This window comes from Perissodus microlepis, chromosome 8, assembly GCF_051167445.1.
Source record: "Perissodus microlepis isolate ML-2025 ecotype Zambia chromosome 8, ASM5116744v1, whole genome shotgun sequence".
NCBI lineage: Eukaryota > Metazoa > Chordata > Actinopteri > Cichliformes > Cichlidae > Perissodus > Perissodus microlepis.
The window spans coordinates 25,606,751-25,629,301 of NC_140468.1; the positions used below are offsets into that span (position 1 = coordinate 25,606,751).

The window sequence follows — 22,551 nt, forward strand, 5'->3', positions numbered from 1 at the left end:
AAATGCTGCAAAAACAACTGTTTAAATTAATGCCCACAGGCATTTCATGTGACAACAAGACTTGTCACTGTTGTTGGGTTTTTTGGGGGGGTTTCTTGTTTTGTTTTTGTTTATTTTTGGAACTTTGGTCCCATTTAGACTTTTATTTGGTTGCTGTGTACCCAGAGTCAATAAACCAAGATCTTTTGAGCATGATTTTTTTTTAATGCTTTTGGAATAACACTGTCAGTCTCTCTTGAAGTGAAGGAGGATATTTAACCTACAACTAGCCCTTGTGAGCAATTTATAGCTGTTCTGTAATGCATCAGTACATTAACAATTCATTAAAGCAGTAGCGGTAGCTTAGAGAGAAGACATATACAAAGGATTTAATGTTGATAGAATGGCACCATCTCACCTAACCTTATTGTGCATTCCCATAGTGCTTGACAGATATTTGAGAATTGCAGAAATGTAAAGTCTTCCTTCTGAGACGGTGTACTGCCTGTTGCACAGGCCTGGACCTCTGCACAGCAACTCTGTCTCACTCAGATGGAGACTCAGAAGAGCTCCAGGAGGAATTTCAAGAAGAGAAATGTCTCACAAAGCTGTTCAGAAGAGAGGTAACGATCTAATGTGGTGTTTCATGAGTAAAGGATTTAACGTAGAATTGGTTTGGTTGCAGTCTGGGTTATTGCCTATTGATATGGCTCCACAGACTGAATATAAAAGACTAGGTCTGAACAATGAAGCCCATGTGGGACTTAACACTGGATTGCTTTTAATGGTTTATAAAAGAAGTCCAGTTGGTCTATGGGACAACGTCCAAATGCTCCTTTGATTTGTGACCTCGAAAAACACTTTTATAGCGGCTGAGACTATAAAGTCTCAGCCGCTAATCTCAATAAATATATCATGTGGTTGGCACATACATGTGCCAACCACATGATATATTTAGGTAATGATATATATAGGTAAACTTTTAAAGCAAGCTGATCTCTAACCAGAAAACAATGCCTGATGTCACCATGACCGTGTTTTTTAATGCACAAGCTTTGTTTGAAAAAAAGCCTCAGGCAGTTTCCTGCTTTTTTGTCCTAAAAGAGGCAAGCGCTCTCTGCCTCGAATCTCTACATGAGAGCTGGAGAGTGTGGAGTTGGCCTGACTCGTAGATACAAAGCAGCTACATTAATAGAAAATACACAAGGTTGAAATGAACCAGTAATTATCCTTAACACAGTCCTTCACACTTCTCCTCTACCTGCTACATAAAGGTCGCTGTGGAGGGTCTTCAAATGTGTCCCTCAGTCTTCCAACCTAAAGCAGAGCAGGTAATGTGTATGTGTTAGTCCCTGTAGGAAAATTACTCCTCTCCATTTCACCCATTGGGCAGCCACCAAAGCGGCGCCTGGGGAGCAGTGTGTAGGGACGGTACCTTGCTCAGGGGTACCTCAGGGTAAGTGTTACAACCCGGCTCAAAAGCCGCAACATAAAAAAAGGAGACGAATACCAGAGTGTAGGTGAAACGAGGTTTTACCTTAAAATGGAATATCAGGTTGGCTAAAATGGCTGGTGCCACCAAGGCAAAGACTAGTGAGCTCCCCGGGAAGCTTGCCTCAGGTATGCTTTTATCCACACCTGACTAGGTGTGGCCAATTAGCACCAGCTGAAAACATTGAGATGAGTAGGGGCTGCAGAGGGACGTAACAGTAAGCGCTCAGTGGATTCGAACCCCCAACCTTCCAATCATGGGGCAACCACTCTACCTACTGAGCTCTCCCTGCCCTAAGGTTTAATGGACCTTCCTCACGCACCTGTCCAACAAGCTGCTCAGCTCTTTTACAAGCTCTCACACAAGCAAGCGCTCCAAACGGATGCTTTTCATCAAGTTGCAGCTGACCACCACAGCTTGGTGGTAAATACTGCTCTTGAGTTCCTCTTTCTGGATGACTCACTTGTGGAAGACACACCCTCACATCCTCAGGCCACAAAGAAGAGCTCCAGTTTGACTGTGTTTCTAAAAAGCAGGGCCTAAAAAGCTGCTGCTCACATCTGTAAACTGCTGGCTGACGCAGCAATTGCTAGCTTCTCCCTGGTTGCATCTTTCACATGGGCTTACTTCGACCGGGGCTGCACATTGGTGGCCTGGAACATGGTGAAAGACATTTACAAAAAATTTCTTAACCACTCAAAATCCTTCCACCTCATGGACTTTGATGAAAACCTCACAACGGCTAGAAATGGCATCATCTCTGCACTCCATGACATGGAAAACAGAGCAAAGCAGGCTGAATCCAGCTGGACTCTCAATCAGCTTCCTACTCAGAGTGAAGTTATGTTAATTCCAGCTGTCTGAAAATGACATGTATTAGCATTTTTTCTTTTCCTAATGTTAATTTCAGTTATATATTTTACTTTTTCAGATGGCGGAGCCATGCTCTGGGGAGACTGAAGAGTGGAATGGTAATATTTATATATATATATATATATATATATATATATATATATATATATATATATATATATATATATATATATATATATATATATATATATATATATATATATATGTATATATATATATATATATATATATATATATATTTGATATATATATGTATATATATATATATATATATATATATATATATATATATATATATATATATATATATATATATATATATATGTATGTACATATATATATCAAAACTTCACCTCATACACTCAACTCATGTTCTTTTTCTAATGTTTGGGTGTCTGTTTCTTCTACAGATAAAAAGGACAAAGAGGGAACAAAAATGGAGATCAGCCTGCAGACACTTCTGGAAAAAGAAGATGTTTGAAGAGAAATGAATCACAGCAGCTGCTCTCAGATTATTCACATTTATTAACATACAGTGTTTTGACAAAGCTATTGCTTTTTTTTTTTAGAACTAAACTGAAGCAACAGGTACATTTTGAAAGAAACATTATACAATCATATTCACATGAAACTCCCCAGTGCTACATGTACAACTCATATTCTAATTCATTTCAGTTCAGTTTTATTTCTGTAGTGCCAAGTCAGAACAATAGTTGCCAAAAGGCACTTTATATTGGAAGGTAAAGATTCTATAGTAATACAGAGAAAACAGAGAAACCCCCAACAATCAGTTAACCTACGAGAAAGCACTTTGGCGACAGTGGGAAGCAAAAACTCCCTTTGAACAGGAAGAACCAGTCTCAGAGAGCGATGGCCAAGAGGCGTTATTATTCATAGCAGCAATCTCCAAATGCAGACTATTACTACTCAGCAGCAAACAAACAGTAGGCAGTGTTATCATCTAGCTGTTGAACTTGTTGAAGTTTTAAGCAAAAAAAAAAAAAATAGCCAAACGTCTTTCTTAGTTCATGAGGTAACCAAAGTTCAAATGACATTACGAATGAGACAGGACAAAAGCTTCTTGGAATTCATCAAGTGCTGGAAAACCAATAAAAACGTAACCAAACGAAGGGAAAGAGTCTTATTCTGACTCCATTCAGTCTTTCTGATATATAACATGTCGATGTCAGACTTTGGCTTTCAGTCTTTCCCCCAGACAAATTCAATACCTGTAATGATGAGGACTTTAAAGCACTGACAATGAATAAAAACACGATCCATGTGTTGTGGAGAATTGAGTGGCACACCCTAATAGTCCATCTTGTGGTAATCCTCTAGAGCCTTCCGAGGATTAAGTAGATGTAGATGAGTGACAGTGAAGAAGATGGCTATTTTAACACAGAATGTAAATGTCACCAGGCCTTGCCCTAATCTCTGCAAACAGTTGCTCTAATTAGATGCTAACTGCCCACATACATAGCAGTTTATATATAAACCTCTCACTCCTGTGAAACTGATTATCTGTTAGAGTGCTGTCGCTAGCTGGCTAATTAGCACCACAAAAAGAAGTTAGACTTGCTCATGAACACATCAAGGAAAGGTTTCCACTCATTTCTGCTAATATTAAGATATAATATGAAATATTGAGATTGTGATTGTTGCGTGGGCTGGTGGAACATTGCACTTGATTGTGATGGCTGATATTGAATGCAGAGAAAAAACTAACAACATTAAACAACGTTATGCTTTAAATCACTTTATTCTGCTACAGTTTCACAGCAAAACAACAAATGTTTGTTCATTTCCATTTATGCTAATAAGTTCTGCCATCGCTGGAAGTTTTACTCGGATTCTGCAGCCTGAGACAAGAAGAAAAGGAAATAAAATAAAATATATAAGTAAAAATATAAAATAATCCACTCTTATTATTCTTTTTTAATTTCCTGCTGCAGTCTCCGTAGCCACTGATGCCCATTCCCAGCATTTCCATCCATGTTAGGCCACACATAGGCAACAAGTATGCTTTTTTTAACTGGTGGTTAAACACAGCTTGATAATGTAAATGTGAATGACTGCAGGAGAAAACAAAATATTCAGGTTTGTAACTTTACCTTTCCAAACTCTCTGCTTTTAGCTCTCATCTTGTTAACCTGGGATTCAGCGATGTCTGCACGCTCCTGCGCCTCCTCCAGCTCATGTTGCACCTTCCTCAGCTTAGCAAGATGAACGTTGGCCTGCTCCTCCTGTAGGAAAAGTCTGAAATTTAGCTACCAAATAACAATGATGAGAATATCAAATTTCTCACTTCACGAGAAGATCTTACCGCTTCTTCATTTTGTCGTTTGTAGGCCTTGACTTTGAGCTGCAGCTTGTCTACGAGGTCCTGTAGTCTCAAAACAGTCTTCTTGTCCTCCTCAGTCTGGTAAGTGAGCTCCTTGACTCTCCTCTCGTATTTCCGGACTCCTTTTATGGCATCAGCGGCTCTTTTCTGTTCAAGTTCCACTTCCCCCTCCAGCTCACGCACCTAAAGTCAGCACTCAACAAATTTAGCATCAACTGTGGTCATCGTTCTAAGTGATGCTTCTCAGGTACTGTTTATGAAAGGCTATGATACCCGTGCTTCCAGTTTCTGAAGCTGCTTCTTGCCCCCCTTCAGAGCCAGGTTCTCTGCTTCGTCCAGGCGGTGTTGCAGATCCTTCACAGATACCTCCAGGTTCTTCTTCATCCTCTCCAGGTGACTGCTTGTGTCCTGTTCTTTCTTCAGTTCCTCTGCCATCATTGCTGCCTACATTTGCACAGGAGGTTAGGTTGATGTTCAAAGTCTACTTTGTCATTGAAAAATGGAAAATGAACGATTGCTGAATAAAATTGAGGATAAAGACATTTACATCAGTGATGGCCTTTTTGGCTTTTTCCTCTGCATTACGAGCCTCTTGGATGGCATCCTCCACCTCCCCCTGCAGCTGGCTGATATCTGCATCCAGCTTTCTCTTAGAGTTGAGCAGACCGGTGTTCTGCAGCCAAATGACAACAAACCAGCTGTCAATAAAAGCGAACTTGTGCTAACAATTCATGAGTGAACTCTCACAAGTCCAACAACATATTTAATTTTGTATCAGCAGCCCCATTACCCACCTGCAGATATTTCACTATATTTCACAAGTTTTTTGTATTTTGGTATTACTGTGTCTGGGTCTCTGAGTCTGTGTCTTTTAGTCCTTTGTCATTCACTCCTTGCTGTCGCGTCGCTAACGTACACACTCTTACCATCTCATAGTCTCTAGCCTCTTAGTTCTCTGTTTCCAGTTATTATGTTCGGTTCTCTGTACTTTAGCATCCGAGTTTTCCCGGCAATAAAAGCTGCGCTTTGTGTTCAACCATCTGTTTCTGAGTCCTGCGACTGCCTGCCACACAGCACACACCTTGACACCATTGTTCCCTCTAAGCTGTGCGCGTGCGCAATTGCGCACTGCTGGCACGGTCTCTGCGCACAGAAAATCTGCGTTGCGCACAAAAAAAAAACATCTAACCTGAATTGAAATTAAAATGAAAACTTTTAACAATTCTGTTTTGCAGTGTTAGTCAGTGAGTGACTGGCTGCTCCAGTATGGGATTAGAACGATGCCACCTTATCCCATAGTCCAGCCAACGATGCGATTCACATTCATATATATGCAGCTATTCAACATCGATGACAGGCTATGACAGCGTCCGACACCGGTGTTTTAGCTAGCAAAGCGGCGTGGCTGATGTGGAGTGAAGCCACGTTAGTGTACAACCATTGGAGATGTGAGCAGGACAGACGGAACAATTGACAGAAAAAGTGTGGACTTTATACCAGTTTTTAAATTGTGTTGATAGGCCACGTAAAACCAGACTTATGATAAAAATATCTGCAATGTTTGGTTTTCTTCCTGAATACTATCGTTGTTTATATTTACTGCGGGAAGAAACGGTAAAAACGGCGTTTTATAAGGAAAACCTCAAACGTGAGCAAAAACAAAACCACCCCTCCCGCCCTCCAGCCTTTCCTATTAGTAGAAAAATGTACCATGTCGACCAATCAAAAAATGATATGGTAACATGGCGTTTAGTTGTTTAGGAAGGGGGAAAATTTAGGAGTGACAGCAGCGTTTTGAGATGTGAGAGATTTGCTACGTTTAGCGCAAATCTTGTGTAGTTAGTGTGTAGTGTAGTCAATAGTTTTGTTGTGTGTGTCAGAACAATGAGGCGACTGCTGAATGTTACAGGTGTTACAGGAGTGATACATCTCCTGTTGTCAGGCCTGCAGGTATCAGGCTGTTGTTCTCCTTTATCTCATAGTGGACAGAAATTATTTTTTGGAGTGACACAAATAATGTGTGTGGCATCAAATTTGATGCAGAACAGCTGATTGTTCTGTAAATATTTTAAAATGTTTATTTAAAAAAACCCTTGGCTGCATTTTTAGGTAAACAGCAGCAAAAAACTTTGTTTGCAAAACTCAGTAACTTTTTTTAAGAAGTAACTATATAATTAATTGCCCAACATTGGTCATTGTATACTGTATTTTGCAGACAGAGAGTTACAGGACTCTCTCCCAGACCACAGACTCATAATACAAGTCAGAAAAAGAAAAGAAAGTTGTGTTTTCAAAATTGGAGTTCAAGTTATTTTTTTACTTCCAATAGTGTTAACTTACTACACAGGTCACGAACAAGATTTTTTTTTAATTTTCATTGTAAGTGGGCTAAAGCAGTTAATTAAAAGTAGTCTAACATAAATGCTGTAATTTGATTATTTTAATAAACATGTAACTTGGATGGATTCGATGCTGGCGTGACCACAGTGCACATGTCTACTGTCGCTCACAGTGGTCCAAGTGTCCGCTCAGAGAGTTTGTGTGTTCGCTCCGACACATGAAAAATTAGAGGGAACATTGCTTGACACTATTATTTGCTGATATGGAGAAATATTTCTTATAACTTGGATATATACTGGATTTAAAGCTAAAAAAGAAAAGAGCTTTTTCACTATTACGAGTTACCTGAGAGTGTAACAGCCCGACTCGCTCACAGGCATCAGCTACTTCCCCTTCAGCCAATTTCCGGCTTCTTTCTGACTGTTCCAGAGCAGCCTGCAGCTCCTCCACTTCTGCCTGTAGCAGGCTGCTCTTGCGCTCCACCATGGCCACCTGCTCCTTCAGGTCCTCCTGGGTCCGCAGAGCCTCATCCAGGTGAATGGTTTGTTCCTACAGAGAGAAAGACGATGTCTAATTTTCCCATGATTAGACATTCATAACCGATGAATCTTGTACTTAAAGTGGCGTTTCATATTCTACTTTGAGGTGGCTTTGTATGTTCCTCAGCTGCTTCTGGGCTTCAGCAGCCTGTCGATTGGCATGGCTAAGCTGTATCTCCATCTCATTGAGGTCAGTCTCCATCTTTTTCCTAATTCGAATGGTATCATTCTTGCTCCGCATCTCAGCATCTAGAGCTGACTGCATTGTCTCCAAAACACGCTGGTGGTTGCGTTTCATCTGCTCAATCTCCTCATCCTTCTCTGCCAGCCGGCGATCGATGTCCCCTTTGACCTGAGTGAGCTCCAACTGAATACGCAAAATTTTGGATTCCTCATGCTCCAGAGAAGCCTAGATTAAAAAGACTGAACGGTTACACAGAAGGGAAAAAAGAATAATAAGGTTTGTGTGAATTATGTTTAAAAAGAAATCAGATTAGGTCACCTCAGCTTCCTCCAAAGCAGTCTGAATCTCTGTCTTCTCAGTTTCACTTTGCCTCTTAGTCTTCTCCAGCTCATGAATGGCTTTGCCATTCTCTCCGAGCTGTTCAGTCAGATCAGAAATTTCTTCTATAAATGTAAAACAACATGTAACGCTCAGTTACTGATCACATGAAAAATAATCAGTTATTTTCTAAAAAGGGAGCTATCATGGTAAATCTACTATCTTCTGATTGGCTGCCTCTTGCAAACATGATGTTTAAACAGCAGGCGATCACAGCTACTGTGAGCAATCGATGGATGGTTGGATGGACAGATACACAGATGGATGCATGGATGATTGCATGGGTAAATAAATGTGATGAACCATCTATAAGAAATCATCTACATACGTTGCAGGTTTTTGTTCTCTCGTTTGAGGACTTCGAGCTGCTCCAACGCTTCCTCATAAGAATTCTTTGTTTTGAAGAGTTCAGTGCTGAGGGAGCGAGACTCTTTCTGTACACCATCCAGTTCAGCCTGAGTTTCCTCATATTTCTGCTTCCACTCAGAAAGAATCTATAGAAAACAGAAAAAGTAGTTTGTCTAAGGCAGAATCTGCAAAGGCCTTTATGAAATGCTTTGACTCTTAGCAGCAGTGGGTTACAAGATGCTTCAGTTACCTTATCAAAGCTCCTCTGCTTTTTATCCAGACCAGCTGCTTGAGCGTTTGCTCTTTCCACGTCAGCCATGAGGTCCTCCACTTCTCCCTGCAGCCTTTGCTTTGTCTTCTCCAAAGAGAAACACTTGGCATTCACAGCCTCAATTGCCTCCTCAGCCTCCTGCAAACGCTGTGCAAGCTTTTTCCTGAGAAAGTTGGGAATCCATAATAATGGCAATTTTCTTACTCTATAAATGTTTTTTTTTAAATCTACATATGTATGTGTTTGAGAAAAAGTCTCACTTTGCCTCTTCCAATTCATCATTGCGCTGGATGGCATCAGTCTCATACTTGGTTCTCCACTGAGCCACTTCACTGTTGGCCTTGGACATTGCTCTCTGGAGCTCAGCCTTGGCCTCTTGCTCCTCCTCATACTGCTCCCTCAGCAAATCACAGTCATGGCGGGCAGATTGAAGAGCATGGGACAGGGCATTCTTTGCCTGACATGGATGCAGATTTGGATTTTTATTTACAAAACTACACATAAAGGGTCAAATAATCCTGTCACTGTAAACATTGGCAAGTTCAATGTTTTTTTTTTTAAATATAAAGTACATTTATTAGCATGTTAGTTGGAAACATTTGTGCAACAAACTAAAGCTTTTAAAGTTAGTTTTATAATATAAGGACTAGAAGCCGAACGATGAAAACATCTGTACATCTTTTAAATAGCATTGCTCCTTGTCCTGTTTTTAGCTTTAGCCTAGTTACATTTAGCTTTTTAACTTTGGACACAGACAGACTGGTTTCTGGTCTTGTGCTAATTATCCACTAGTAAACAAACCTATTCTACAAAACGTCTGACTTTTCCTTTAAAACCAGTGTAGCAACCAGTTCTCCACAACTGTTAAAAAAATCTACTTAGGTCAACTTAGGGGACCAAGATGATGAATGCACTTCTAACCTTCTGAATTAAGTTAAGTTAAGCTAATCTAAGCTATGCTAAGATATAGCATAACTTAGCACTAACTTAACGGTGGAAACAAACCTTTATTTCTTCCTCAACCTGTCTCTTCAGTTCCTCGACTTGCTGGGTAAAGGCAAGCTTGGACCTCAACATCTGAGAGAGTATTGCTTCTTTCTCCTCAAGCAGACGAGAGAGCTCACCTGTTTGAGAGGGTTCAGAAAATAAGGCATAAAAAACAAGAGCACTTTCACTCCAAAAACCTTTTAATCAGCTGCTTACCATTTTCATTCTGAAGTCTTGCCTTTTGAGCATTTACTTCAGTGATCAGATGTGTGTTCTCATCATGTTTTGTTTTGTATTCACTCAGTTGGTCTTCCAGAGAGTGGCACAGCTTTTCATAATTAATCTGATAATATGGATAACAGTTTTATTTGTATTTCTAACATACTGATTATATGCAAGACACAATCCACTAATTGCTGATTACATTATTTTGAATGCACTATTCCCACTTTACTTTCAGAGGCCAAACTTTTTACCAAAATTGGTATCTTTGTATATATAATGATACGGCAAAACATGATATCAATTTGGGAACTTTAAACAGTGAGGGAACAGTTGATTAGGAGTCAAGATGTGGGCAAAGATGAGCAGAGGTAAAGAGCAATTAAATGTCAAATGATTGTTACGTCCAGATGATCAAGTCAGATTGTCTCTGTAGTGTAAGTGTAAAGGTCCTTCTAATTTGAATGCACACAACTCTGCCCTCTGAGGTCTAAGTTATACACTAATTAGATGATAACCCTAACTGAGTTAAGGTTATGGCCACTTAGAAGGTTAAATGATCTGCTGAGATTAGTTGCAGAAAACACATGGAACCTGCATCATGTAGGTAATGGTGATGTTATATTATTATGTGTATTCATCAGTATGAATGTCTTAACTTAGCTTACCTTTGCTTTGACCATGATCTCCATGTTGCTAGACAGATCATCAGTCTCCATCTTGTACTCACTCTTCTCCTTTTCTAGCTTCTGCTTGACTCTCTGCAGATTGTCAATCTGCTCTCCCAGCTCAGCCACACTGTCAGCGTGCTTCTTTCTTAAAGCTGCAGCGATGGCCTCGTGGTGTAGGGTCGATTCTTCGAGGTCTCGTCTTAATTTCTGAAACTCAGCCTCTCGCTTCTTGTTCAGTTCTACTTGAGCGGCCGTGGCTCCTCCAGCCTCCTCCAGCCTCTCACTGATCTCCTCAAGCTCTCTGGAAAGATCAGACCTTTGCTTTTCCACCTTGGCCCTAGCAACACGCTCAACTTCAAGCTCTTCCACTAGCTCTTCATTGTATGCCTTGTTAAAGCAACAAAAACCCCCATTAACATCCACTGACTTCAAGATTTCAAGATATTTGAAAAAATAAAAGAAAAAAAGAATTCACTAGATTTCTGCTGTAGGTACCTGAAGCTCCTTGATCCTCTTCTGACATTGTACAGCTGCACTTTGCTCATCCTCAATTTTTGATACAAACTGGCTTAATTCGAAGTCTTTCCTGTTGCACAAAATCATATCTATTTATATAAGCAAACATTAGAAGCTTAGAATTATACCTAAACAAAGATGTGCCCATCCATACTTTTTGAGATGCTCCTTCAGCTGTTGATTGCCATTTTCCAAATCCATTATGGATTCCTGAGCCAGTTTCAGATCTCCTTCAAGCTTTCTTTTAGCCCTCTCCACATCCATTCGAACTTTCTTTTCTTGTTCTAGAGAGCCCTCAAGCTAATACATGGGGATATACACATTATACGTGATGTGTGATTTGATTTTTTTTAAAAACAACTACTGGCTATATAGACTTACATCATCAACTTGTTGCTCCAGCTTGATCTTAGCTTTGGTTAGAGAGTTGACTTTGTCTTCTTCTGCTTGCAGATCATCTAGTGTCTGCTGGTGGACCTCTTGGAGGGCCAGCTTCTCCTTGGATAACTTAGCAATAGTGTCATCAAGACACGACATTTCTTCTGTCAGATTCTTCACCTGAATGTGTAAAACACGTATCTTAACCTTCTGAGGTCGAAGTTGTCATCAGTGATGACCCTAACCGTAACTGCAACTCTAATCAATTAGATTGCATAATATATATATATATATATATTTTTTTTTTTAATTTTATTTTATTGTTCTTCTAATTGTGGCAATCGGAAAACAAACGAAACTGACAAACACATGATAAACTATTTATGTTTTTTCAAAATGAGTCAATTTTGCCTTCTTTTAGGGTTAGGTGACCACCAAACCACACCTTGTTTTCAGTGGCATGCTTTTCTTTCTCCACTTTAGCCAAGGTGAGCTCCAAATCATCAATATCCTTCTTCAGCTCAGAGCATTCATCTTCTAGCTTCCTCTTCTTGGCAGTCAGTTCAGCGTTCAGCTCCTCCTCATCCTCTAGTCTCTCACTTAGTTCTTTGGTTTTAGCCTCGAGCAAGATCTTGTTCTTTATCAGTCCCTCGCATCGCTCCTCGGCATCTGCCAAACTCTCACTTTCCTATTTAACAAAAATCACATTTAGCATTTATGCAGACTGCACTCTACTTGTGTATTGCAAAATTGATAGTTTCTCTCCTCACAGCTTGAATCTGCAGACACAAGTCGTTCTTTTCCTGAAGTAGAGAAACCATTTTGGCTTCCAGCTCCTTCTTCTTAGCCTCAGCTTTGGCTAAATCCTCCTTACACTTGGCAAATTCAACTTTCATCATGGCCATCTCCTTCTCAGTCTCAGCACTCCTCAAGAGTGGCTTGATCTTAAAGTAGAGCTTCATCCATGGCCAGTGTTTCACATTCATAAAGGAGCGAATATTGTACTGAACGATATAAATAGACTCTCTGGAAAGAGGTGGAACAAAAAGTTCTACTGTATTTAGTGTGCTGAACATTGACCTTGAGTTTACTCTGGCCTAATTTTAATTACCTTCTCTCCATCATTTTCTGAAACTCCTTCCTTCTGAGAAAGCCACGGCACAAAGCCTGAGTAATTGTGATAAGAGAGGCAAGTTTTTCATCCCTCATCTCTTCCAGCAGACCCAAAAGTCCTGCTTTGAAGAACACCTACAAAAGAAAAGAAACATTTATCTGTATATCGTTTAAAAACTACAACACTATGTTCAGACCCACTGTTCTCAATAATACTAAAGATTCTTGGTTACAACAAACAACATAACAGTTCTTCACTAGTACTTGGATTACTGTTACTGACTACAGTTGAAGACGATGATGTTGGAGTTTGTTTGACTGTGGGGAAAAAGTTTGGTACTATCAAAACAATGATCTGCTTAGTGGTATACGAACATGAGATGGGAGTAGCTGAGCTAGCTAGGTAGCAACAATTGAACTTTGCATTTTTTTTTTTTACAAGTGGACAGTCCCCCTACTCTTACGTTCAAAGTGGGATAAATACTGTCCGCCTTCCAACAGTAAGTTTCAGTTTCACCGTATGTTAGGGTGACCAACCGTCCTCTTTTCCCCGGACAGGTCCACTTTTCACGTTCTGTCCGGGGGGATTTTCGAGATTGATGAAAATGTTCTGGTTTTTCTATGGGCCCACAGAGGACCCATATGTGTGACGTCATCCCCGAGCTGCTGCTTTGCGAATAGCTGTTCTGCCTTACAGACGGGACACAGCATGCCTGATGATGTTTAAAAGATGCCAAAGCACAAGTGCAGCTTTTCAGACGAACTGCAAAAGAAATTTCCCTCGCACCGTCCCGTAATTTTTCTTATACAGATGAGGCCTTATTTCTGTACCATTATTTAATTCCAGAGGTTTTTAAGTAATTTTTTTGCACTTGTTGACTTGTAAAAGCCTATATGACATTTTTTATTTCACCATTTATCAACTGCACAGAGAAGGCATTGTTTAAATATGTTAAAATTTTCTTGAAGCTAACAGTATTATTAAAGTTCTTCATGACTGGGCCAAGTGTCCTCTTTTTTGGAAATCAAAATATGGTAACACCATATGTCATTTCAAATATGGCGAAGCCTTCACTTACACTCAAAATGAATTACCTTGGTATGTCCGAACTTATACTGTGTGTGATCTACATCGATAGAGCCCAAGAGCTTCTCGGAAGCTTTCTTGTTGTCAATGAATTGTCCTTCAGGAATCACACTGGCATTCAGTACTTTGTACCTAAACAAAGAAATCTCTTATTACACACAATTTTTAAAGTATTCTCAGAAAAACAGACTTTTGTTGATTACCTTTGCTTGAAATCCCCATACAGGATCCGACTGGGAAAGCCCTTCCTGCAGATCCTGATTCCTTCTAACACACCATTACATCTCAGCTGATGGATGACCAGATGGTGTTCCATAATCCCTACAAGTCAGGTAGAGCCACACTGTCTTTAGGCTGTATTCAGGCTGCCATACATACAGTACAAGTAAAATAGTCTGAAATGTCACGAGGAATACCTGGAGTTTTAGTTTCATTTGGGATCAGGCACCTAACAAAGTGAGGATGGGTGCTCCTCAGGTTTGTCATTAGCTTTCCCAGATTCTCCTGTTAGAAATGATCAGTGATGATTTATTTTTTCAATCAGAATATTTTTTCAGACTATTGTTGATCAGATTTTCAGAAAGTTACCCTAAAGAGGGCTGACACAGTCTGGAACGATGCACCCTTCTTCTTTGCTGCTTTCTTAACACCACCACTTCCACCTGTGTTTTCTTTAAAATAATCATTGTTTTTATTTATTTAGAATATTAAAAACAGGCCATTTTAATAGAGAATAAAATATTTGGTATTTCATACTCCTACCCTCAGAAGAAGCATAGTTAGAATAGAGGAAAGCGAGTAGTTTCAGGCTGGCTTTCTGGTAGAGTTGGACGACAGTCTCATTCAGCGGGTCCTTGTTTTTGTCTAACCAGCCTGTGATGCTGTAATCCACAGTCCCGGCATAGTGCACCAAAGAGAAATGAGCTTCAGCCTTGCCTTTGACAGACTTGGGCTTCTGAAAGTTGCTCGATTTTCCTACGTGTTGGTCATACAACTTGTTTTTAAAGGTCGTGTCTGAAGCCTTAGGGAACATACACTCTTCTTCAAGGATGGAAAAGATGCCCATTGGCTGTTGAAGATAGTGAGTCAGAAAATCCTGTTGGGATCACAGGGATTTCTTTCTGGATCTTTGTCCAGGGTCATATTGCATCTGAATAAACAAACCTTCTCAATGAGCTCGATACAGGCAGCCAGGTCCATCCCAAAGTCAATGAACTCCCACTCGATGCCTTCCTTTTTATACTCCTCTTGCTCCAGCACAAACATGTGATGGTTGAAAAACTGTTGCAGTTTCTCGTTGGTGAAATTGATACACAACTGCTCCAGACTGTTATACTGCAAAACATGGAATTTACTGTAGAGCTTATTTATTTTTCTACAAATAATCAGATGGACCGTAGAAAGAAAACTTACATCAAAGATTTCAAATCCAGCAATGTCCAGGACTCCAATAAAGAACTGCCGAGGTTGCTTCGTGTCAAGCATCTGATTAATGCGGAGGACCATCCAGAGAAACATCTTCTCATAGACTGATTTGGCCAAAGCGCCAATAGAATTGTAGACCTGTGCATAATGACATTTTGTAGATTTCAACAGCAACTTTAATATCATCATGTTGTAAGGTTGTTGTGTGCAACACACTTCAAGACAACATCTATACACAGAGCAAGATTACTGTTAATTTGATAAAACCATAGGACTCTATATTTGCTAGATGTTTAACTTATTTCACATGCCATTTTTAGTCCAGACGACACGTGCCTGCCGTCCTCTTTGATTAACACAAACTCCAACCCTGAGCTCTCCAAATACATACAGTTGTCATTTCAGAATGATCTACCAGGTCATAACAAGCAGGGAACCAGAAAAAAGTAATTCTAGCACACATCAAAAACAATTAACCCACATTTTTCCAAGATGTTATTTTCCCCCCAAAGTACAGGATTAGATGTCAGCGTTCTCAGGACTGTAAGGTTAGAGTTTCTTGCTATATTCTTTTTTGTTGGCCTTATTTCAGCTTTATTTGATAGACACAATGAAGAAATGACAGGAAAGCGGGGGCAGAGAGAATGAGAAAGACATGTGGCAAAGGGGTGGACTCGAACCCGGGCCGGTCACTCTCAGTCGTATGGCATGTGGTTGCCCACTCAATGCGCTGAGCTAAGCCGGCTATATTCTAGCATCAACACAACTGATGGATTCAAAGACATTAAGTGTTTGACAAGGCTTTCCTGTCATTTAACAATAAAAATGATCAATACACAATATGAACCTCACAAAGCTGATTAAGTTAGTGCCAATAGTTTTGCAAAAACCTGTACCAAGGCAAACACTGAAGATAAAGCAGATAAGAGGATGAGACTGAACATATAACACCTGTTCTTAAACAGCTCCATTAGCTTCAAGTTCACCTCCGTGTCAATTTCAAGATCCTGCTTCTTAACATCAAACCGCTTCATAACCACGCTCCCCCATATTTATTTGATCTTCTCCATATGCTCTCAGTCCCTCGTACACTCCGCTCTTCTTCAGCTTCCCTTTTGTTTGTTCCACCTGCTCGACTGACTTCCATACGACTCAGAGCCTTTAGCTGTTCTGTCCCAAGACTTTGGAATGCACTTCCACCAGATCTCCAGACTACAAACTCTCTCTCCACTTTTAAATTGCACCTTTAAACCCTTCTATTCACAATTGCATACCCTTCATCATGATTCCGTCTTAGTCTATTTTTACCTTGTTGAGTTTTTATACTTTCATACTTGTTTTTTAATTTATTTTTTTATACTAATGTAAGGTGACCTTGAAGGTCTTTAAAGGTGCCTATAAATAAAATGTATTATTATTATTATTATTATTATTATTATTATTATTATTATTATTATTATTATTATAGGATGAATTTCCACCTGTGCACCTGATATGAACTTTTCTATGTGTCCGTTAACACTTGTGAGGAATAACCTAAAATTTGCAAGTTACCTGCTGAACAGTCTGCCCTTTGGTCACATACTCATTGCCAACCTTTACTCTTGGATAACACAAAGCTTTCAGCAGGTCTGCAGAGTTCAGACCCATCAGGTAAGCTGCTTTATCAGCCACTTGTCAAAGAAAAAGAGAAGAGAAGAAAAAATAAAGGCAGAGTGTGATAAAAGAGGCTGAGATTCTAACGTTCGAAAAGATTAAAATCTATATTTGCATATACCAAAAACAAACGATAATGAGCACAAGCGATATATATTTATATCAAGATAAATAAAATCATTAAGGTGGAACATTATGAATAACAATTACCCTCTGTGCCGTCTGGCTCTGCCTGCTCCTCTCTCTGCTTCTGCTTGAACTTCATATTCCCATAATGCATCACGGCACCTATCAGCTTATAGATGCCAATCTTCTCCTCTCCAGTGAAGCCCAGGATGCTGATAGCACTCTGAATGCACATGAAAGTAGAGCTGATCTAAGAGCAAAGTTAGCAGTGATGGAAAAGCAGGAAATGTTCATCTGACTTACATCAGTGGCCATCAATTCTTCACTGTCATCAATACTCGCCACGCTGATCTCCCCCTGGCTGACAAATGGGTAGTCATAGGGGTTGGTGGTAATGAGGAGAGTTTCTGGAAAGAAAATAACAAGCCCTCAATTTGGTGCCTTGCACCATACACACATTGTGTATATGACTTTGTTGCAATGCTGTCGTTTCTTGTGTCACCTATGAGCTCAGGCCTCTTGTTGGACATTATCTGGTAGAAAATATGGTAACTCCTCTCTGCGGCCAGTTGAAACGTTACTCTGGATTTTTCCAGTAAATCTACCAAAAACACACAAAATTGGCTTAAATAAAGAATACAACAAATTCTGACAAGATTGTATTACTTATTAATACCCACAAGTCTCAATATCAGCAGAAGCCAGCTTTCCTGTGGTTCCAAAGTGGATCCTGATGAATTTGCCCTGAAAAAAGAAAAAAACGTTATCTATGGAGAGGAAAAGAAGACTTAGAATTAAAATAAATAAAAAAGTCTTCACTTACAAAGCGTGAAGAGTTATCATTTCTGACAGTCTTGGCATTTCCAAAGGCTTCCAACAAAGGGTTAGCAGAGATGATTTGATCCTCCAGATTCCCCTTAAGTAAGACAATGAACAATGTAAAATATTAAAAATAAAGACAAGGCAGCTGATGAATAGTCCATATATATTTAAATATTACCTGTAATTTTCCAGTGGCAGCAGCATCTTTTTTCCTGTCCCCGGAGCCTGCGATTGTCGCAAAGTACTGGATGACACGCTTGGTGTTGACAGTCTTTCCTGCACCGGATTCTCCACTACAGTACATAAAGTACAATCAGAAATCTTTAATCAAGTAACAAAGACAGGCTGTGGTACAATCTTTTAAATGCAGCTTACGTGATGAGGATGGACTGGTTTTCTCTATCTAAAAAAACAACAACAAAAAAAGCAAACAGTCATGTTAGAGAGGTGCACTGGATTACATAATATATATATATAACTTTTAAGCTTACCAGTAAGCATCGACTGATATGCATTGTCGGAAATGGAGAAGATGTGTGGTGGAGCCTCCTGGCGCTTCTTACCCCTGTAGGCTACCACCACTTCCTGGTTGTACACTGGGAGCCACTTGTAAGGGTTCACAGTGACACAGAACAACCCAGAGTAGGTCTACAACCAAAAGTAACATCTGTGGTCAATATAAGCTTATTAGCTTTATCTGACATAATAACTATTGCTTTTTAATTAGTCAGCCTGGTGAAATTAGTCTCAAAGGACACCATATATTTATGTTGTTGACCAGGCAGCTCAGGACACAGGTGACACTGATTCTCACGACAGAGGATGTGATGGATTATAAGGACAGGCGAGTAAGTGGTAACTATGAAGTCTTAATTCCAAAGTCAGAAGCAGTATATATACAACATTTTAATTTAATTGGATTTTCTCTTTTTGTGCTGTTCTGTTTATGGTTCAAATGTATTGTTTTCTTTTTTCTGGTAAATAACACTGGATAGTGATTAGATTGGCCTGGGTTTTAGAATATGAGATGCTTTAATTCACACAGTGATCTGTCATCATTCATTAGATGACTTAAGTAATGTAATTTTTATATTTAAACATATATTTTACCTGGATTTTGGACTGGCTGCCATTTTGTAAAATTCCATCACTTGAGTATTGGACAAAATTAGGCCAAAACTGGGCCATATTATTTAAACGCTGAGGCTAACCATATTTATACAGGTGTTTTCACCTGGATTTTTGTCATGATCCTGGGCCTAACTTTGTGTTTTTGAGCTTTTTGAAGTTCATTTCTTTGTTTTCCAGGTGTTCATAGTTTTGTTTACTGTTCTTTATTTATTCTTGAGCATTCTGGGAACTTGTAGTTCTTGTTATATGTTACTCTTAATTTAGAGTCTAATTTGTTCCCTCATTGTTTATTGTTGTTGTCCTGTTGTGTGTTCCTGCATGGTGCACTTCTGGACTCTGAGATCAGCCCGAATGAAGTTTGCTTTTTGCTTTAGTCTGCTAGTGAACTTGCATTTGGCCTGCAAATCATGAAAATTTCAGTGAATTTATAAGACTTTGTTATTAGTTTGAAGAACATTTTAACATTAATTTATGTTTAGTTTCATTTATAACACTTCCTGAAAAAGAGAATAGGCTCACTTGTCCAGGAAGATACTCGGGGATAGATTTGGATATACACTTCTCTAGACTTTTTCTATAACCTCAAAGCATTAAAAAAAAAAAAGACAAAAAGAAAAGAAAAAGTAGCTACTGTCAGACCAAATAAACCCTCAGCTGACTGCACCTCTGCTGTTGGTCTGGTGCAGTACTCACATAGATCATCCAAGCTGCGTAACGTTCTTTGAGGTTAAACAGCACAGCCGCCTCATTAAGGTGTGTCATCATGGCCATGTCCTCAATCTTATCAAACTTGGGTGGGTTCATAGGGAAGATTTCATCTTCCTTCACTGTTACAACCTGTGATGGTAAGAAAGACACCTTCATTAAAAATATATGAAGTTAGAGCCTGCTCTCTATATTGCTTCTGCAATGTAAAGTACATAAACAAGCTCATCAGTGGACAATCTAAATAAAATGTGCCAACGAGGCCTATAAATCTCCAGTATAGAGATACATAGAGCAGATGTACCTGTCCTGACTGAGTTTTAACAGTCGCTTTGCCACCCTCTTTGCTTTGCAATGTGCCTTTAACAAAGAGCTCCTTTGGATCCGCCACAAACACTGCAGTTTTGGCATCAAAGGGCCTGTTCTGAGCTTCAATCCTCTCTCGTTCAGGTCTCCTCAGATATGGAGCGGCCTCCCCAAAAACAGCCATGTCAGCGTCTGAACTCATCTCTGCAGTGTACACCCCAGGGGACTAAAAGATCCAGGGTTAATGTTAGAATTCATCTATTAATGAATTTGATCATCATCCTGATCAAATCTTACCCCAGAAAATCAGCGTATGGCTCCTTCTAGAGACACCTGAATCAGAGCTCCTGCTGGTTAAGTCAGTGGCCGTCACAGCCAGAAGACAATGAAGCAGAAAAAAGTACGAAGAGTTGGCGCTTACTGCTTTTATAAGATGCATTAGCATAGACAGCAAACAACTATATTTAGGTCAAATCCCCCATTGAACGTGGGTGGAGAAAAGTGATTAGCTTGGCATGTGGTGTCATGCAGATGGTGCTGAGCTTTTGTTATAAATCCGTGCCGTGGAGCAACTGCAGCTCAAGAAAAGAATGAATGCCAAAGGAGGGTGACCTCTGCCAGAGATACAGCTCACACAGATGATAAACTTTCCAAGTGTTTGTTATCTTGGGCACCGATCTCCAAGATTATAACTGGATTTGACATTAAGGATGTGTCTAGACTTTAAAGCAGCTATTGAACAATTTAAGCTCAAAGAATGCATTTGTAAGCCAGTAATAGTTGGTGGTACACAAAGTTATTAAACGCAAAGCAGTCACTGCTCAAGTCTAATCTCAGTACTGAAAATTATGTGAATTTTGATTTTATTTTACAACTGGAATGTGTATGTGCAATACACTACAATAATACAAAGAAACCCCCACAATCATATGACCCCCTATGAGCAAGCACTTGGTGACAGCAGGAAAGAAAAGCTCTTTTTTATCAGGAAGAAACCTCCAGCAGAACCAGGCTCAAGCCGCAATCTGCAAGTATAAGCATCGCCTGCTATTTACTACTACTCTTAATTCTTCTTAATTCATATGGAAGCAGTGAGGGTTACTTTTTTTTTATTAAATAAATAATGAGATGGTGTAAAATGTTTTGCTAATCTGAGGTTGTATTTATCTAATATTAAGTTGTGATAAGGACCAAATGATTTTATTATGTCCTTATGAGTAAAAAAAAAAGATGGTGTTGTTTTTTGTTTTTGTTTTTGTTTTGTTTTTTTTGTTTTTTTGTTTTGTATCCAATTCAAGACATTAAGAGTAAAATACTGTAAGCTATCTTTTTTACTTATGTGAAATTTTAAAATGGATTTGGCACTGCTCATTAGAACACATAGCTGACTGAAAGATCTGTCATTTTCTACGGTTTCTATTGTGTGTGTGTGTGTTTGTGTGTGTATTAATTTTCCAGTTTCAGATGAACATGAGTGTGGTATCACAAATTTTCTCACAAATAAAGTCATGAAACAATTATATAAAAAATGTGAAACTGTGTTTTACAGGGTTTTATTTTATGTCCTGATTTACTTACATTCCTACATATTTCAAAAATTCATATGGTGAATACACTTCATATGTCATGGCAAGGATTTCTGTCTTCATAGCAATGTAACAAAATGCATTTTTCACTTATCTCCAAAGCTTATTGTTTTGAAATGTACCATTAATGGTGCGCAGTGACACTTCTGATAGTCATGACAGGCTTATAAATAAAGTCATAGCTGATAAAGCCCTCAATAGAAATTCCTCCAGGATCCTTCTGGGATGGCTTTAGAGATTACAGTGGACTAGCGGTCACATTAGAGAATCTGAGGCTTCTTTTTTTCCTGTCCCAAAGAATCATGTCTGAGGGACACTTGAAGACAGATGCAACAGAAACAAAAAAAAAAAAACAACCCAATGTCACTTTAGTGCAGAAAGAGGTTGCCTTAGCTTTAAAACGTTTTTGTTAAACCTTGATAGTACATTAAAAAATGCAAAAAAAGTTTTCAATGACATTTTATTGGCTATTAAAAAACCTCATGAAAAATATGTCAATTCTGGCTGAGATCAGAGGGTATACAGTGGAGGATATAATTCTTCGATCTCCTGCTAAATTTCTGCTTTTGCTCACTTACAAAGAAATGAATAGGCTCTCATTTTTTATGGTAGTTTCATTTTAATGGAGAGAGACAGGATAGCAAGAACAAAAAACACATGACATAAATGTTATAAACTACAATTTCTTTGTCATCAACTTGACAACTTGTGTTTGGGGGAAGAGAAATGCTGAGTATGACCTAAAGAACACCATCCCCACAGTCAAGCACGGAGGTGGAAACTTCTTTTGAGTCTTTTTTCTGTTAAAGATACAGGATGATTTCATCGCATCAATCTTATAGAGAATCTATGGAGGGAGCTCTCAAGAGGCAACCAAGAAAACCACAAAGATTAAGAGTTTGTGTAAAGAGAAGTGTCCCAAAACCCCTCATGAGATGTGCACCAATCTAGTGACAAACTACCGCTGTGCTTGCCAACAAGGATTTCTCCACAAGTCATCTTTTGCTTGGGCATGCAAATCAATGTATAACTTTTATTTTTAACTAAGTTGTGCTGGGCAACTTTATCTACATCA

The 22,551-nt window shown here is 39.2% G+C and overlaps 1 protein-coding gene across 1 annotated transcript; it reads right to left on the reverse strand.

Moving 5' to 3' along the window:
- Positions 1 to 1,725: 1,725 nt before the first annotated feature.
- LOC146382098 (myosin-4-like) lies at positions 1,726 to 20,108 on the reverse strand. Its single transcript, XM_084936854.1, has 38 exons — positions 19,889 to 20,108; positions 19,573 to 19,716; positions 18,240 to 18,396; positions 18,124 to 18,151; positions 17,927 to 18,041; positions 17,750 to 17,842; positions 17,607 to 17,670; positions 17,429 to 17,527; positions 17,230 to 17,333; positions 17,011 to 17,149; positions 16,699 to 16,817; positions 15,133 to 15,282; positions 14,884 to 15,054; positions 14,482 to 14,788; positions 14,308 to 14,390; positions 14,136 to 14,223; positions 13,923 to 14,040; positions 13,728 to 13,851; positions 12,631 to 12,767; positions 12,290 to 12,545; positions 11,965 to 12,207; positions 11,523 to 11,699; positions 11,296 to 11,441; positions 11,121 to 11,211; positions 10,623 to 11,012; positions 9,949 to 10,075; positions 9,751 to 9,869; positions 9,006 to 9,202; positions 8,725 to 8,908; positions 8,455 to 8,620; positions 8,067 to 8,191; positions 7,665 to 7,973; positions 7,371 to 7,574; positions 5,233 to 5,358; positions 4,959 to 5,129; positions 4,668 to 4,868; positions 4,456 to 4,587; positions 1,726 to 1,764 (listed from the first exon to the last, which is right to left on the reverse strand). The coding sequence occupies exons 1-38, from the start codon at positions 20,090 to 20,092 to the stop codon at positions 1,726 to 1,728; spliced, it is 5,847 nt and encodes a 1,948-aa protein (XP_084792980.1). The 5' UTR covers positions 20,093 to 20,108.
- Between the last annotated feature and the right edge of the window lie 2,443 nt (positions 20,109 to 22,551).